Genomic DNA, 14934 nt, shown 5'->3' with positions numbered 1-14934 from the left:
GCCAACATGGTGAAATCCTGTCTCTACTAAAAATACAAAATTAGCCAGGCATGGTGGCATGTGCCTGTAATCCCAGCTACTCGGGAGGCTGAGGCAGGAGAATCACTTGAACCCGGGAGGCGGAGGTTGCAGTCAGCCAAGATTGCGCCACTGTACTCCAGCCTGGGCAACAAGAGTGAAACTCCATCTCAAAAAAAAAAAAAAAAAATACAGAATTAGCCAGGCATGGTGGCGTGTGCCTGTAATCCCAGCTACTCAAGAGGCTGAGGCAGGAGAATCTCTTGAACCTGGGAGGCAGAGGTTGCAGTGAGCCGAGATCGCACCATTGCACTCCTGCCTGGGCGTCAGAGCAAGACTCCGTCTCAAAAAAAAAGAATCGCGGGCACTTTGTTTCTCTTGCTTCTTCCACTTCACTCTTCTTCAGCCAGGGCAGCCAAAGGCAGGATGGGTGCTTCCCGGATCCACCAGAGGGGGAAAGGGGTTGGGCGTGTATGGGGGCAGAACTTTTCCCTAGTGAGAGCCTTGGTGAGGTCTGCTGGAGGCACACTGGGGACACAGGCAAGCATCAGGTGGTCCCCACTTCCCACCCCCCTCCCATAAACGGCACTTGGCTCAGTCTCCCTCTGCCCACCTTGTCACCATGGAGCTGTGGCATTCAAGCATCCAAATGCCCCGCTTCTGTCAGGCCTGCCCCATCGGGTGCTTTGTTTACTTGTCAGGTTGGGCAGATGGTCTCAAGCCCTGATTGGTGGGTGGGTGAGTGAGGAGACAGGTTAGACAGGGGAAGGTCCCAGGACATGTCCTCCCTCTCTGGGCTGACCTGAGGCAGTGGAGGCTCTCAGGTGTGGGATGGGGTTTTCAGGCTGGGATGTTCTGTACCGTAGAGGATAGGCCTTCCTATTACTTATCGGAGCACTACGGGAGGGCAGGTCCCTCCCCAGGGTGTTTAACACTGTGGAGGCTGCAGGGTCAGGAGGAGAATCGTGGGGCCAGGAGGGCGGAGGCACACTCCATCTCCGTGCTCCTCACAGGCCCTGCCTCCCTGCCTGCTAAGGACACAGGGAAGGGGGTCCCCACCTCAGTGCCTGCCTCCCTTCCTTGTGCCTGTGTACCTGGCAGTCACAGCCACCTGGCGTGTCCCAGAAACCAACCGGCTGACCTCATCTCCTGCCCGGCCCCACCTCCATTGGCTTTGGCTTTTGGCGTTTGTGCTGCCCGACCCTTTCTCCTGTCCGGATGCGCAGGGCAGGGCCTGAGCCGTCGAGCTGCACCCACAGCAGGCTGCCTTTGGTGTCTCACCGGGTGAACGAGGGCATTGCAAGGCATCCCCTCCCTGGGTTTGGCTCCTGCCCACGGGGCTGACAGTAGAAATCACAGGCTGTGAGACAGCTGGAGCCCAGCTCTGCTTGAACCTATTTTAGGTCTCTGATCCCCGCTTCCTCTTTAGACTCCCCTAGAGCTCAGCCAGTGCTCAACCTGAGGCTGGGGGTCTCTGAGGAAGAGTGAGTTGGGGCTGAGGGGTCTGGGGCTGTCCCCTGAGAGAGGGGCCAGAGGCAGTGTCAAGAGCCGGGCAGTCTGATTGTGGCTCACCCTCCATCACTCCCAGGGGCCCCTGGCCCAGCAGCCGCAGCTCCCAACCACAATATCCTCTGGGGTTTGGCCTACGGAGCTGGGGCGGATGACCCCCAAATAGCCCTGGCAGATTCCCCCTAGACCCGCCCGCACCATGGTCAGGCATGCCCCTCCTCATCGCTGGGCATAGCCCAGAGGGTATAAACAGTGCTGGAGGCTGGCGGGGCAGGCCAGCTGAGTCCTGAGCAGCAGCCCAGCGCAGCCACCGAGACACCATGAGAGCCCTCACACTCCTCGCCCTATTGGCCCTGGCCGCACTTTGCATCGCTGGCCAGGCAGGTGAGTGCCCCCACCTCCCCTCAGGCCGCATTGCAGTGGGGGCTGAGAGGAGGAAGCACCATGGCCCACCTCTTCTCACCCCTTTGGCTGGCAGTCCCTTTGCAGTCTAACCACCTTGTTGCAGGCTCAATCCATTTGCCCCAGCTCTGCCCTTGCAGAGGGAGAGGAGGGAAGAGCAAGCTGCCCGAGACACAGGGGAAGGAGGATGAGGGCCCTGGGGATGAGCTGGGGTGAGCCAGGCTCCCTTTCCTTTGCAGGTGCGAAGCCCAGCGGTGCAGAGTCCAGCAAAGGTGCAGGTATGAGGATGGACCTGATGGGTTCCTGGACCCTCCCCTCTCACCCTGTTCCCTCAGTCTCATTCCCCCACTCCTGCCACCTCCTGTCTGGCCATCAGGAAGGCCAGCCTGCTCCCCACCTGATCCTCCCAAACCCAGAGCCACCTGATGCCTGCCCCTCTGCTCCACAGCCTTTGTGTCCAAGCAGGAGGGCAGCGAGGTAGTGAAGAGACCCAGGCGCTACCTGTATCAATGGCTGGGGTGAGAGAAAAGGCAGAGCTGGGCCAAGGCCCTGCCTCTCCGGGATGGTCTGTGGGGGAGCTGCAGCAGGGAGTGGCCTCTCTGGGTTGTGGTGGGGGTACAGGCAGCCTGCCCTGGTGGGCACCCTGGAGCCCCATGTGTAGGGAGAGGAGGGATGGGCATTTTGCACAGGGGCTGATGCCACCACGTCGGGTGTCTCAGAGCCCCAGTCCCCTACCCGGATACCCTGGAGCCCAGGAGGGAGGTGTGTGAGCTCAATCCGGACTGTGACGAGTTGGCTGACCACATCGGCTTTCAGGAGGCCTATCGGCGCTTCTACGGCCCGGTCTAGGGTGTCGCTCTGCTGGCCTGGCCGGCAACCCCAGTTCTGCTCCTCTCCAGGCACCCTTCTTTCCTCTTCCCCTTGCCCTTGCCCTGACCTCCCAGCCCTATGGATGTGGGGTCCCCATCATCCCAGCTGCTCCCAAATAAACTCCAGAAGAGGAATCTGTGGGCTTGTGAGTCTGTCCAGTTTATGGAGTGTGGGAGGGAGGTGTCAGGAGGATGGGGGTGAGGAGGTTTTACCTTCTTCAGTTCTAGAAAGTGCTTTCCAAAGTTTTTTTTTTTTATTTGTACCTTCCTTGTTCCAGAAAACATTGAAGGTGGCTTCCCAAAGTCTAACTAGGGATACCCCCTCTAGCCTAGGACCCTCCTCCCCACACCTCAATCCACCAAACCATCCATAATGCACCCAGATAGGCCCACCCCCAAAAGCCTGGACACCTTGGGCACACAGTTATGACCAGGACAGACTCATCTCTATAGGCAAATAGCTGCTGGCAAACTGGCATTACCTGGTTTGTGGGGATGGGGGGGGGCAAGTGTGTGGCCTCTCGGCCTGGTTAGCAAGAAGCATTCAGGGTAGGCCTAGGTTAGTCGTGTTAGTTCTTCCCTGTGCTGAGCAGAGACTTCCAGAAGCACCAGAAACGGAGCCAGATGAAAGGACCCCAACACCTCCCCCCGCCAACCTTTGACAGAATATAGGGGCATCTTCAGCCTGGACACGCATGCATCTCCCCTCTCAGACCCTCAGCACTTCTTCCACTCCCATCAAGAGCCCCCTCACGGTCCCTCTCACACTCTGCCAGTCCCCCTAGACACCCCTCCTCTTCTCTGCCCTCTCTCCTGTGCCCTCTCTCCTCAGCCCCTGTTGGTTCCAGGCTGAGATGCATCCCCACCTGATTAGGCCCAAATCTGGGCTCCTCGTCAGCACTGGGGCCTGGCCTCTGCCCCCTCCAGGACAGGGTCAGGGATGGGGCCTCACTGTTGTTTGGCCTGGGTACCCCCCTCCAGTGGGCCACCCTGCAGCAGAGGGCATGTACTGGGGGCCCGAAGCAGGGTGGCTGTGAAAGCAGCAATAATGAGTAGGTTCCCAGCTGCAGCCAAGACCAGTGTGGCCACTGTGCCTGCCAGGCCCAGGGCAGGTTCCTGTGTGGCCAGCCAGGCTCTGCGTGATCCCATATCAGCCAGCACTGCCTCCAGCTGGAAGTGGGTGCCCAGCACTGCACAGATGTGGAATAACTGGTGGCTGTGGCCTGTGGAGAGGATGGGCAGGTCAGAGCCACACCTTTCCCAGTGCAAGTCACCCCATCCTCTGGGCCTGCTACTCCCCCATAAATTGAGAATAAGAAACCCTGACTCCCAGAGTGACTGAAAGGAATGAATGAGCATTTGTGCATGTGGCCCCAGCACACATGCTACTAGTTTTGCTACCTGAAAAGTGGCAGGTGGAGGACCCTTCCAGTGATGCTCTTGTTATAGGAAGACAGGGAAGTCCCTCCTATAATTTGCCTCCATCCTGGGGCTGTAATACCCATTTACCCAGTTCATTCTGTGCTCTGGGAAGGCATCTGCCCCTGCCTCTTCCCGGGCCGGGCCAGGCGTGCCCTCACCGATGTAATCAAAGCGTCCTGGTGCCAGCCTTTCAGGCAGGTGGGAGGCGAAGAGGAAGCCAGTGAGCAGCGCGCAGAAGAGGTGGTAGCCATGGCTGGTGCTCAGGGCCTCCTGCCCACAGCCGTGGCCCCTGCCCCAGCACAGCCCGAGCTGTCAAAGGAAAACCAAAGCTGCTGGGGAGGGACTCGGGAGCCGAAACATGGGGTGTGTCTGGGATCTGGTGAGGATGCAGAGCGGGCGGGCACAGCTAGGCGGGGTGCTGGACCCCAAGAGAGGCGGCTGGGCTGAGGCAGGGACTGAGGGGGCAGGGCTGGAAGTGGGCACCTTGAGGGTCAGGACAGGAAAGCAGGAGTCTGGGCAGGGGCCCCAGGCCTCCTTACCCGATAAAAGAGTGGGAGGTTGTCGAACAGGAATGGATAGGCGAAGGCTCCTGTGCGGAGGACCTTACTGAGCCCAGGGCTTTCCAGCTCCAGGAAACTGGGAGGCGGGAGGAAAAGGCCGGTCACCATCGCTGTGCTTGGGGTAGGGGTCAGAGAAAGGCAAGAGGACTTGGGCAAAGATGGAATATCAGCACAGCCTGCAGCTAAGAAAACCGTTAGGGCATATGACCTCTTGTGTAAAGGGACCACATCTGTATGTGGGGATAAAGGGTCTGACAGAGGAAGTCCTCAGTACATGGTCCCGATGTCTCCAGTGCTGTTCGAGAGCAGTGAGGTGTGTCCTCTCCTGTGCCTCCGCCTTCCCCGTCCCCACTGGAGGGGCCTGGGAACCCACCGGGAGTAGCAGGAGAGGCCGGTGCACAGGAAGGAGTTGAGTGCGGCGGCAGGCACAAAGAACTGGTGCAGGCGGCCGTGCAGCCAGGAGGCCGGCATGGAGTAGGCGGCATAGGGGAAGGCGCAGCCTGCGGTGAGGTGGGGGCGTGCAGCTGAGGCCTGAGGGGCGCGCCCCTATGTCCCGCGTCCCACCCCTCGCCCCGCTCCGGGACGCCCAGACCCCGCGCTCCCGCGCCTGTCCGGCTCACCCAGACTGTAGAGGCTGAGCGCGCCGTAGTCGAGGAAGTAGCAGATGTGGCGCGCGCGGGGCGACATGGAGCTGAAGGTGTGCGCGCAGCACGACGCGAAGGGGTAGAGGCAGGCGGGCAGCAGGAAGACCAGCAGCGGCCAGTGGTACGGCTCCGCACGGAAGCCGGGGCCGCCAGCCAGCGCCAGGAGCCGCCACAGGAAGTACCTGCGGCGGGCGCGTGCTCAGGCCGCCGCGGACCCCCGCGACTGCCGCTGCAGCCCGTGGGCCTGGACGGTCCCTGCCCGCCTGGGTACCCCCTCTGAGCTCAAGGCCGCGGCCTGGGGCAGAGCCTCCCCTCACCAGGTGGGCAGGAAGTGAGTCCAGATGTTGACCGTCTCGTTGGTCATCTGGAAGGAGCTGAGGACACAGTCCAAAGCCGAGCTGGTGGGGCGGCGGTAGCCAGACATGATGCCATCTTCCCAGAACACCTAGGGTAGTGGTGGGAGAGGAAGGGCGTCACTGTGCCCGGACCCTTTCCCTCCATTTGAGATCTCTGGAAGCAGGGTCAAAGAGGCTGGGCTGGAGATCAACGTGGCCCCCAAGCCAAACTAAATCTGATCTGATGTTACCACAGGTCCCAGTACCCACAACCCACAAAACAGATAGGAAACCGAAGAGCCAGATTGGGGTGGGATGGGGGCGGAGCGCAGCACACAGGGCGCTCTGGGGAAGGGGACTCCAGATGGAGGGCCACAAGCTTGTTCCTTAGAGAACAGAGGAAGAGTCTTACACTGGAATGGGAGGGTAAGAGTTCGCCTGCAGGAGGGGCTGCCCCAATAGCTAAAAGAGAAGAACGTCAGCCCCTAGTCAGTCCTCTAGGGGATGGGGGTTGGTGGGTCAGTGGGTGGAGCCCCTCACCCGGGGGACCTGGTGGACTTGAAGAAGTTGGGGCAGCTTGAGACTGAGCATGGTGGCCTGGTACCTCCACGTTGACCTAGAGACAGAGTGGGAGGTAGGGGATCAGATAACTGCCCCCATCCACAGGCCCCTTTCACCTGGGTTCAGCCGCAGGATGGGCTGTGCGTGTGGGAGGCAGATGGCACCCTCCCTCCTGGAGCTGCTTCCTTCAAGCCTGGGGAAGCTGGTCCACCTTCCCCAGCCCTTGCACCACTTAACTCCAACCCCTGTTCTCCTTGGGGCATTCAGTCCCCACACTGAGGGGCTTGGCGGCCTCAGCCCAGCAAAGAGTGGCGGGGTCCTCCCAGCCAGGAGGCTGCCTCAAATAGTGATCCAGCCCCGCAGGCCCCAGTTTTTCTCAGGAAGAATCCTGACTCCTGGAGGCCAGCACAGAGACAGCCTGAGTACCACTCCCTTTCCCACCAGAATGTGCTTCGCCCACAGCGCCTGAACTGAGCACAGAACACTCTTGGCACTCAGAATCTCTGGAGAAGCCAGATGCCATCAGGTGGGACAAGGAGGTAGGGGGATGCCCGGCTTTTCTCTGAGGACTACACTTGTGCCCCCAGGAGAATTTTGGGGTCCCTGCCCCTCCTGAGCCCAGGTATCCCTCAGCCCCAGACCTGTGCACTGCCTCCGGGTGGCCGCGGCTCTGCTGCCCCGCCCGCCTCTCCCGGCACATTCCTTGGCACAAGTGGAGGGGCTGGGCCAGCTGGGCAGGCGGAGCCGCCCCAGGAGGAGGACTACGACACTCCCCCCACCTCCCCAGGCCAAAACTTTGCAGCAACTCTATAACCTAGCCCCTCTTCCTGCCACCAGCTCTGCATCCATGTTTTTGCCGCATGCACTTTGGGGCTTGCACCAGCAGTCACTCCCCCAGCCTCTGCCCGAGATGGGTGCTGGAGACCCTGCTGGGCAAAGGCAAACCTGGCCCTAGTCCCTGCACCCCAGCAGAACAAAGATGGATGAGGGCCTCAAAGGGTATCCCTTGCTCGCTCCCACAAGTGGGATGGTGGGGGGAGGTCTCCCCTACCCTGAGTGCTGCCCATCTATCTGGGGGAGGAGTGAGGAATACGCTGGGGTCTAGCTGCCCTCACGGTGCCTTCCCTTAGTAGTAGGGTTTGGAGATCTCTGGAGTGGAGTGTGTGCAGTTGCTATGGAAATGGGGGAGGGGTGGCTGGAGCAAGATGCTTTACCTCTATTTTCCCAGAAGAGCCCCAGAAGGTGAGCTTCCTTACCCAGAGCTTGGTGGGTGCTCCTAGGCTGGTGGGTCAACAGGCCCAGGGCTCCACGGGCGGAGTCCAAGGCTGCTGCCAGCCAGGCTGATGGAGGAAGAGTGGCCAGGCAGGCGGGCCAGGCCTGGGCGGGGAGTGGGGAGACAAAGGGGAGCCAGGGAACAATCCCAGCCTTGTCCAGCCTCCAGGGAGCAGCACGGGGTGGCCCAGCCCCATTAGCAGGCAGCTCACTCGGCCGCCTGCACACAGCCAGCTCCTCCAGCACGACCCAAACTCCCTGTGCTGACTGGCTAGAACAGGGTAGGGGCCCAAGGCAGGATGTGGCCACGGTGCTGTAGAGTCCCCCCGGCGACTCAGAGCAGTGTTTCCGTTCCAGGTTCTCCCAGCAGTTGGGGACAGCTCTGCCTTAGGCTGGCAGAGAAACCCAAATCCCCAAATGCAGAACAGATTTCAGAAGCCATCTCTCACCATGCTTTGCTGCCTCTTAGCACCTGGTGCTGCGTAGGGCTCAGAGCAAACTGCCTTTGGTAAATGTTGGTTCTATCATGGGGGATTCACCAGGCTCACCACCTCCCCCTCCCCCTCCCCACCCTGAATACAATTTGAGATGCCAATCCTTGCAGGACAGGCACTTGAGGACTCAGAGGCTGGTTTCTTTTTTTTTTTTTTTTAAGGTGGAGTCTCGCTCTGTCACCCAAGCTGGAGTGCAGTGGCGCGATATCGGCTCACTGCAAGCTTCGCCTCCCGGGCTCACGCCATTCTCCTGCCTCAGCCTCCCGAGTAGCTGGGACTACAGGCACCCGCCACCATGCCCAGCTAATTTTTTTTTGTATTTTTAGTAGAGATGGGGTTTCACCGTGTTAGCCAGGATGGTCTCGATCTGACCTTGTGATCCGCCCGCCTCAGCCTCCCAGTGCTGGGATTACAGGCGTGAGCCACCACGCCTGGCCAGAGGCTGGTTTCAAGGCTCACCTCCCCACCCCCTTGAGGAAGAGGACCCAGCTAGTGACAGCCAACCAACCCCAGGCAGCGATGTTGCTGGCAGGAGATTTTCACTATCACCCCTGCAAAGGCACCGCCTCAGTTTACAGTCAAGGAACTTGACAGTGCCTATCAAACCATCTCCAGGGCCTTCACTCAAATTGCCTGCTTCTTGTTCTGTTCCATCCACTTCAAAGAAGCCTTTCCAAAATGCATTTCAGGATGCCATCTTCAGTGCCCCACCCCCCAATGAAACTTCTGTACAGACAGGCACCAGGAGACAGGGATTGGGCTTGGGGGGTTTATTAAGTGATGCTTTAGTCTCAGTCTCTGCCAGCAACTGGGAGTGGGGTGACTCCACTCACCCCAGGATTTCCCAGACTTGCTATTTTAGAGGAGAGAGGCAGGAAGCCAACTATCCTCTAAGCCACAGCTTGGGAAGCTAGGCTAGTACTGGGGTGGGGGCAGCAGAGCTGAGACCCTCCACCCCGAGCCCCTAGCCTGTGCTATCCTCCCAGCCTGAGGGGGAGGAGCTGAGGCAATCCTGGCCGCAGCCTCCCACACACAGCCCTGCTCTTGGTGCGCCATTCACTGCCCTGAGCTATTCATGGTCTCTGCTCCCAGATATTCACCTCAACACTCCAAAAGCCAGCCCCTTCAGGTCTTCAGTCCTGCGGAAGGCAAAAGGAGGGACAGGGGGCCTCTGACTGAGCAGCTTCAAGGGGCCTCTCCTTTCTGCTGCCCACTGAATGCCGGCCCCTTGTCTTCAGCCCTCCCTTAGAGAGGAAGGGGGGCGGTGGCCTCAGACTGCACCCCCTTTCTTCTCTTCCTGGCATCCCATTCTGTCCCAGCACAGCAGCCAAGAGCACAAAGCACAGCACCTGTGGGGCTGGTGGGCACAGGAGACCGTGCTGGCACAGGCCAGACTGCCTGCAGCCCTAGGTGGGGCCTGCTCCCTGCCCTGGAAGCTAGACAGAGGGAGACACAAAGCAGAAGTGGGGCAATGGGATGTGCAGCCCCTGCAGCAGGAGGAGGAGCACACGAACCCTCACCCTACTCGGTGCAGGCCACTCCAGGCCTTGCTTCTCTAACAGCCCCTGCGGCTGGCTCCAGAGCTGCCTGGTCCCCATAAAGGGGGCTGAAAGGAGGACGGGTGATCCTTGAGGAGGGGAAGGGTCTGCAGAGAATCACTCAGACACCAGGTATTACCCAGCTCTTCCCCCAAGACCTAGAGGGTCCAAACTCCTGGCCCCAACCACCCTGCATCTTGGGTGAGGAAGAAGGGCCTCTTCTGCTGTTCCTTCCCCTCAGAGATCCAATAACCCACTCCAGTGAAATGCAGGTACCCATGCCTACCACCTGCCCCTGGAGACAGCAGGGGAGCTGAGGCAGGAAGGCTGGCCAGGGGCCCATAAGACTCTCCTAATCCAAGCACTTTCCTCGCTTTCCTAACGTCTTGGCAACAAAGGGACCCCACCCTCCCAGCCGGCTCCTGGGCCCTCCCTGCAGCCTCTGAGCAGCTAGGCCTCCCTCCTGTGTGCGTGCATGAGTCTGCGTGTGGTGGGGTGACTACAGGTGCTGGTCCTGGCTGCCAGGGAGGGCAGGAGAGATCTGGAGTCAGCCCCACTGCAGGGCCTGGGGGTCAGTATCAACCAATTTCCTTCCACTGCTTGTAGAAGTCAAGAACATTCTTGATGTCCACACTGGCGTGGGCAGCGGCCTGCAGGGCTGCCTGTGGAATGGGAGAAGGAAAGATGGAGAGGGTCTGACCTCCTGAACTGAAGAGCAAATCGTTGAGGCGCTGGGGAAAGAGTGATGGAAGAGAAAAAAAGGTAGCTATGTGGAGGGTCTGGGGATGGAGTCTGCTCTGGTACCTCGTCCCTATTCCACAATCCCCCCACCTCACCCATGACCCACCTGCATGGGGCCTGAAAGCACGCTGGGGTTGTCCAGTGGAAGGCCTGTGATGATGGTCACCATGCCACTCGGATCCTCCTCACCTGCCCCCTGGGCCAGAGTCAGCTGTTTGCAGCTGTCTAGGATCTTATAGAGAGTCCTGGGGATGGGGGGCAGAGGGGAAGATGGGCCAAGACCCAGCATTAGCACAGCCCAAACACCAGGATCTCCAGGGGACAGGGGCAGCTGGGGGCTGGGAGGGCAGTGAGCAGCAGTGGGCCCTGGAAGCTGGCCCTGGAGACACTATGGGGAGCAGGCAAAGGTGCACTGAGGGAAAACACCAAGCCTGAGCATCGCAAGGCCCAAAGAAGCTGACCCATCTGCAGAGGAAAAGCTCAGGTGCTGCGGCAACTTCGTACTCCTCGCAAGGTGAGGCCTGCAGGAGGGCCCTGGCAGGCTACGTGTGGAGCCTCAGAATTATCCAGCCCTACCCGTTCTCCCTAGGAATGCTCGTGGAGGAGCAAGGCAGGTGGCCTGAGGTTCTAGGGGTGAGGGCTAAAATGTTACCAGGCATCTGCATCCTGCCTCTTCAGCTTATGCCGCTCAAAGCTCTTTCCCACCTCTTTCTGGCAGCGAATGTACCTGCAGAGGAGATGTGCAAGTGGAGGTCAGGAGCAGGAGACTGGCAGGGTGCCTTACACAAAGCAGTCTGTTGTGGCTCTGGGGGCCTGGTTTTGCAGGCGGGGCTGGGGAACATGTCTCTCCCACCACAGCTCTGGAGCCATTCTTAAGTGGCTTCCTGGCTGCTGGGCCCAGCTCACTTTTCCTCCTGATAACATCAATTATTTGGTTCCTCTCAGGGGAGGAGCTGGGAGGAGAGAAGCAGCAGATGCTTTTCAAGTCAGGGCTTCTGGAGACAAGGTCTGAACAATCAGGCCTTGTGCAGCTTCCTGGCCAGCCAGAGCAGATGCAGAGGAGGGGGTGGGCCAGCTAGCAGGGAGAGGGAAGCTTTCTCCTTATTCCCTACACCCTCTGCCTAGTTCTCCTCCAGCCCCAAAGGCCAGAAAGGCAGGCCTGTACCAGCTGAGCATCTGCACATGCTGCCAGCTGCCCCTCCCTGGCTGGCTTCGGTCTCACCACTCCCTCAGCTCAGCAGGGAGGTGGGAAGCCCCTGGGCAGCCTGGATGAGGCCCTCACACTCTGAGAAACCTGATCACCTGTCCCAACCCCAAAGCAGGAGAAATTCCTATAAAGGAGTTCACAGTCTAAAGTTGGGGGAGGGAGGTCTGCTCCCTTCTCCCCAGTGGGTGCTGATCACAGGCTTGCCCCAGAGGAAGGACAGCACCTCAGTGCTCCCCACAGGGCTCCTGATCCCTTTGGTCACCCTCTATTTCAGCAGCTACAACCTTGACTTCTAATTATCTCTGGTATCACTCCCCAGGCAGTGAGCTAACTGTGAGTAGAGACGGGTATGTATGTGTCTTACCCATAGGGAGCAAGAGGCTTTCATAAGCATGTGTTGTCCAAAAGACAGACCCAGGGCTCAGCACAGGTCCAGCCAGGCCGCACTCACCTGTTTCCTTTTTTAAACTCTGCCTCCAGGTACCGAATCCCATCCCGGGCCCCTGGGTGTTCCTTCTTCAGCAAATCCAGGCCATCGATCACTGGTGGGCAAGGTAGGGAAAGACAAAACAGATAAGCTCAGACTGCTGTGACAAGGGGCTTGGAGGAAGTATCTGAGCTCACCTCAGTACACTCTTCAGGCAGAGAAGGGACCCTGGCTCCCTAGAGGGCTCCCAAAGTTCTCTGAAAACATGACCTTCTGCCAGCAATATACTTGGCAATTTGCCAAGTGCTTTCACATTATATTCACTTACATTTTCTGTTTCTCCCAACTGTCTTGTAAGGCAGAATAGGGATTATGTCCATTTCACAGATGAAGTGACGGGTTCACAAAGGTAGTAAGACTTGACCAAGGTTACTGCATATAAGCTGGGCCCCAAATAAGGTCTCTTAATCCCAAGCCCAGAATCTCTTTTAGTCATACTCTGTCTCCTTACCTCTCCAATGTACTTACCTGTCCTTGGGATGATGACAATGAAGCGGCCACTGGTGGCCAGTTGGCGGATGACAGGGAGATGGTGGCAGAGGGCCTGGGTGTCAGGGACGAGGTAGGGAGACATGGCTGACTGGGCCTTGGGCTGCTGCAGGCTGCCCTCCAGCTGAGACACTTCGAGCTGGTGAGAGAGGGCAAGGTGGGTACAGCTGTGGGGGACCCCTGCAGCCAGGCCGGGGGAAGAGTGGTGCTCAAGGTGGCTCTATGGGGCTCCTCCTGTTGTTAAGGGGATCAGAGGACCCTCTCTACCAATGGCTTTGGGGGAAAAGTAAACAGAAATAAGAGTTAAAGAGGGAGAGACAGAAATGAAGGCAGAAAGGAGGCAAATGGCTAAGTGAAGAGTGAGTAGTAAGGAGGGTCATCTGGGAGAGGCGGAGGGACACAGAGGCAACAGAGCAGGGGGACTACAGCGGAAGGGGGAGACCTGCCAGTAGGGTTGACACAAAAGCTCTACCAAGTGCAGAAGAAGCACTTGGGTCCTGATTTCCTACCTGAAGTCGTAGCTGAGCCATGTCTCTCATGAGCCTGTTCCGACGAGCTTCCTCCTGTGCCTATGAGGGAAAAAATGAGCTGTAAGGAGTTGGGGTGTATTTTCCCTTCTCCAGTGATCAGGAAGACCAAGAGGGTTTCCTGGGGTCTCAGTGTGACCTCATGCAAAGTCACTCTCTAGCACTGCTGCTGAATGAGGGGAGGAGAGGCATGGAAGAAAAAATATTCTTCCACTGCACTCTGAACAACTTCCATTACCAACCCGATGCAGGTCATGATGTTCCAGGCCCTGCAGGGGAGGGGAAGCAGACAGCCATGTGCCGTCACCATGCAGGACATCACCTGGCTGTGCCTCAGGATTCAATCTCTGCTCTTCTCAATCTGGTCTCCCTTCCCAGGAGATCCTACCCATGCACTTCCTCACCTTCTAACCCCCTCCACTTGCCAAAATCTTCCAAATCTGCAGATTCAGCCCAGGCCTGACCATCCTGAGCTCCAGACCCACACATACAACTGCCTACTCAGCAGCCCCATCTGCTCCTCAGAACCTGCATCTCTTCCTCTAGTGTTCCCTAGCCTAGTAAATAAACCAGTCTGCCCAAGTCAGAAAGCTCAGGGTTGGCTTTGAATCTTCCCTCTCTCTCAGCCCCAGAAGTTATCAGGTTCCCTGTCCTGTCAATTGTGCCCCCCTAAACAGCATGCAAATCCTTCCACCTCCACTGTGAAACCCTAGTCTAAGCCAACACCTCTCCTTGACTACTGTAACAACCACCGTACTGGTCTCTGCCTCTAATTCAATCCCTCTTCTCCACCTACAACCAAGGCAATCTTTTAAAAACCATCTGATGCCCATTATAGCCCTGCTTAAAAGTCTTCTGATGCCTTTCCTCTGTATTATGGGTAAAGCCCAAATTCCTTAGTATGGTCTAAAAGATGAGGCTAAGGATGGGGACTTTATCCTGTAAGATATGGGGAGCCACTGAAGACTCTTTTTATTATGTTTTTCTTTTTTTTTGAGACAGGGTCTCACTATGTCACTCAGTCTGGAGTGCAGTGCCACAATTCCCGTTCACTGCTACCTCTGCCTCCCGGGCTCAAATGATCCTCCTGCCTCAGCCCCCCAACTGGCTGGGACTACAGGCACATGCCACCATGCCTGGCTAATTTTGGTATTTTTTGTAGAGACTGGGTTTCACCATATTGCCCAGGCTGGTCTCAAACTCCTGAGGCTCAAGCAATCTGCCCGCCTTGGCCTCCCAAAGTGCTGGGATTACTGGTGCGAGCCACAGCGCCCAGCCCACTGAAGACTCTTTGATGACCAAAGTGGCATCATCAAAGTGGTGCTTTAAAATATTAATCTTGGCCAGGCACGGTGGCTCACACCTGTAATCCCAGCACTTTGGGAGGCTAAGGCAGGCGGATCACCTAAGGTCAGGAGTTCGAGAGCAGCCTGGCCAACATGGCAAAACCCCATCTCTACTAAAAATACAAAAATTAGCTGGGTGTGGTCACGGGCACCTATAATCCCAGCTACTTGGGAGGCTGAGGCAGGGAAAATTGCTTGAACCTGGACAGCAAAGGTTGCAGTGAGCCGAGATAGAGCCACTGTACTACAGCCTGGGTGACAGAGCAAGACTCCGTCTCAAAATAAATAAACAAAATAAAATAAAATAAAATATTAATCTTGGGGCCAGGCACAGTGGTTCACGCCTATAATCCCAGCATTTTGGGAGACCGAGGTCAGGAGTTCGAGACCAGCCTGGCCAACATGGTGAAACCCTGCCTCTACTAAAAATACAAAAACTGGGGCCAGGCACAGTGGCTCATGCCTGTAATCCCAGCACTTTGGGAGGCTGAGGCGGGTAGATCACGAGGTCAG

General features: G+C 57.9%; 3 protein-coding genes across 26 annotated transcripts in view; 1 reads left to right on the top strand and 2 right to left on the bottom strand.

The window, feature by feature from the left end:
• The first annotated feature begins 1847 nt into the window (after window positions 1-1847).
• Window positions 1848-2778, top strand: BGLAP (bone gamma-carboxyglutamate protein). Its single transcript, NM_001135628.1, has 4 exons — window positions 1848-1911; window positions 2169-2207; window positions 2378-2447; window positions 2649-2778. The coding sequence occupies exons 1-4, from the start codon at window positions 1848-1850 to the stop codon at window positions 2776-2778; spliced, it is 303 nt and encodes a 100-aa protein (NP_001129100.1).
• A 252-nt stretch (window positions 2779-3030) lies between these two features.
• On the bottom strand, window positions 3031-7861 carry PAQR6 (progestin and adipoQ receptor family member 6). 14 transcript variants are annotated; one of them, XM_009434245.5, is made up of 8 exons: window positions 7577-7861; window positions 6300-6375; window positions 5742-5869; window positions 5401-5606; window positions 5154-5280; window positions 4760-4856; window positions 4308-4529; window positions 3031-4021 (listed from the first exon to the last, which is right to left on the bottom strand). In XM_009434245.5, exons 2-8 carry the CDS (start codon window positions 6348-6350, stop codon window positions 3479-3481), a joined length of 1374 nt encoding a protein of 457 aa, XP_009432520.1. In that variant the 5' UTR covers window positions 6351-6375; window positions 7577-7861; the 3' UTR covers window positions 3031-3478. The 14 variants fall into 14 exon arrangements, with proteins under 14 accessions (XP_009432520.1, XP_513879.2, XP_054528429.1 ...); XM_513879.8 differs by having other exon boundaries at window positions 4379-4529; XM_054672454.1 differs by having other exon boundaries at window positions 6309-6375; window positions 7577-7697.
• A 980-nt stretch (window positions 7862-8841) lies between these two features.
• Window positions 8842-14934, bottom strand: part of SMG5 (SMG5 nonsense mediated mRNA decay factor) — a 42090-nt gene continuing 35997 nt past the window's right edge. For 6 of the 11 annotated variants that reach the window (XM_016944774.3, XM_009434394.3, XM_016944773.3 and 3 more), the window contains 6 exons: window positions 13058-13117; window positions 12528-12687; window positions 12024-12114; window positions 11018-11092; window positions 10472-10610; window positions 8842-10355 (listed from right to left, as the gene is read on the bottom strand). In XM_016944774.3, coding sequence (XP_016800263.1) covers window positions 10203-10355; window positions 10472-10610; window positions 11018-11092; window positions 12024-12114; window positions 12528-12687; window positions 13058-13117 — 678 coding nt within the window. In that variant the 3' untranslated portion in view covers window positions 8842-10202. The remainder of the gene's footprint in view (window positions 10356-10471; window positions 10611-11017; window positions 11093-12023; window positions 12115-12527; window positions 12688-13057; window positions 13118-14934) is intronic. The other 5 variants (XM_063797019.1, XM_513880.6, XM_016944776.2 and 2 more) reach the window with 1 other exon arrangement.

Source organism: Pan troglodytes, chromosome 1, assembly GCF_028858775.2.
Source record: "Pan troglodytes isolate AG18354 chromosome 1, NHGRI_mPanTro3-v2.0_pri, whole genome shotgun sequence".
NCBI classification, from domain to species: domain Eukaryota; kingdom Metazoa; phylum Chordata; class Mammalia; order Primates; family Hominidae; genus Pan; species Pan troglodytes.
This window is presented reverse-complemented; position numbering and strand designations above follow the sequence as displayed.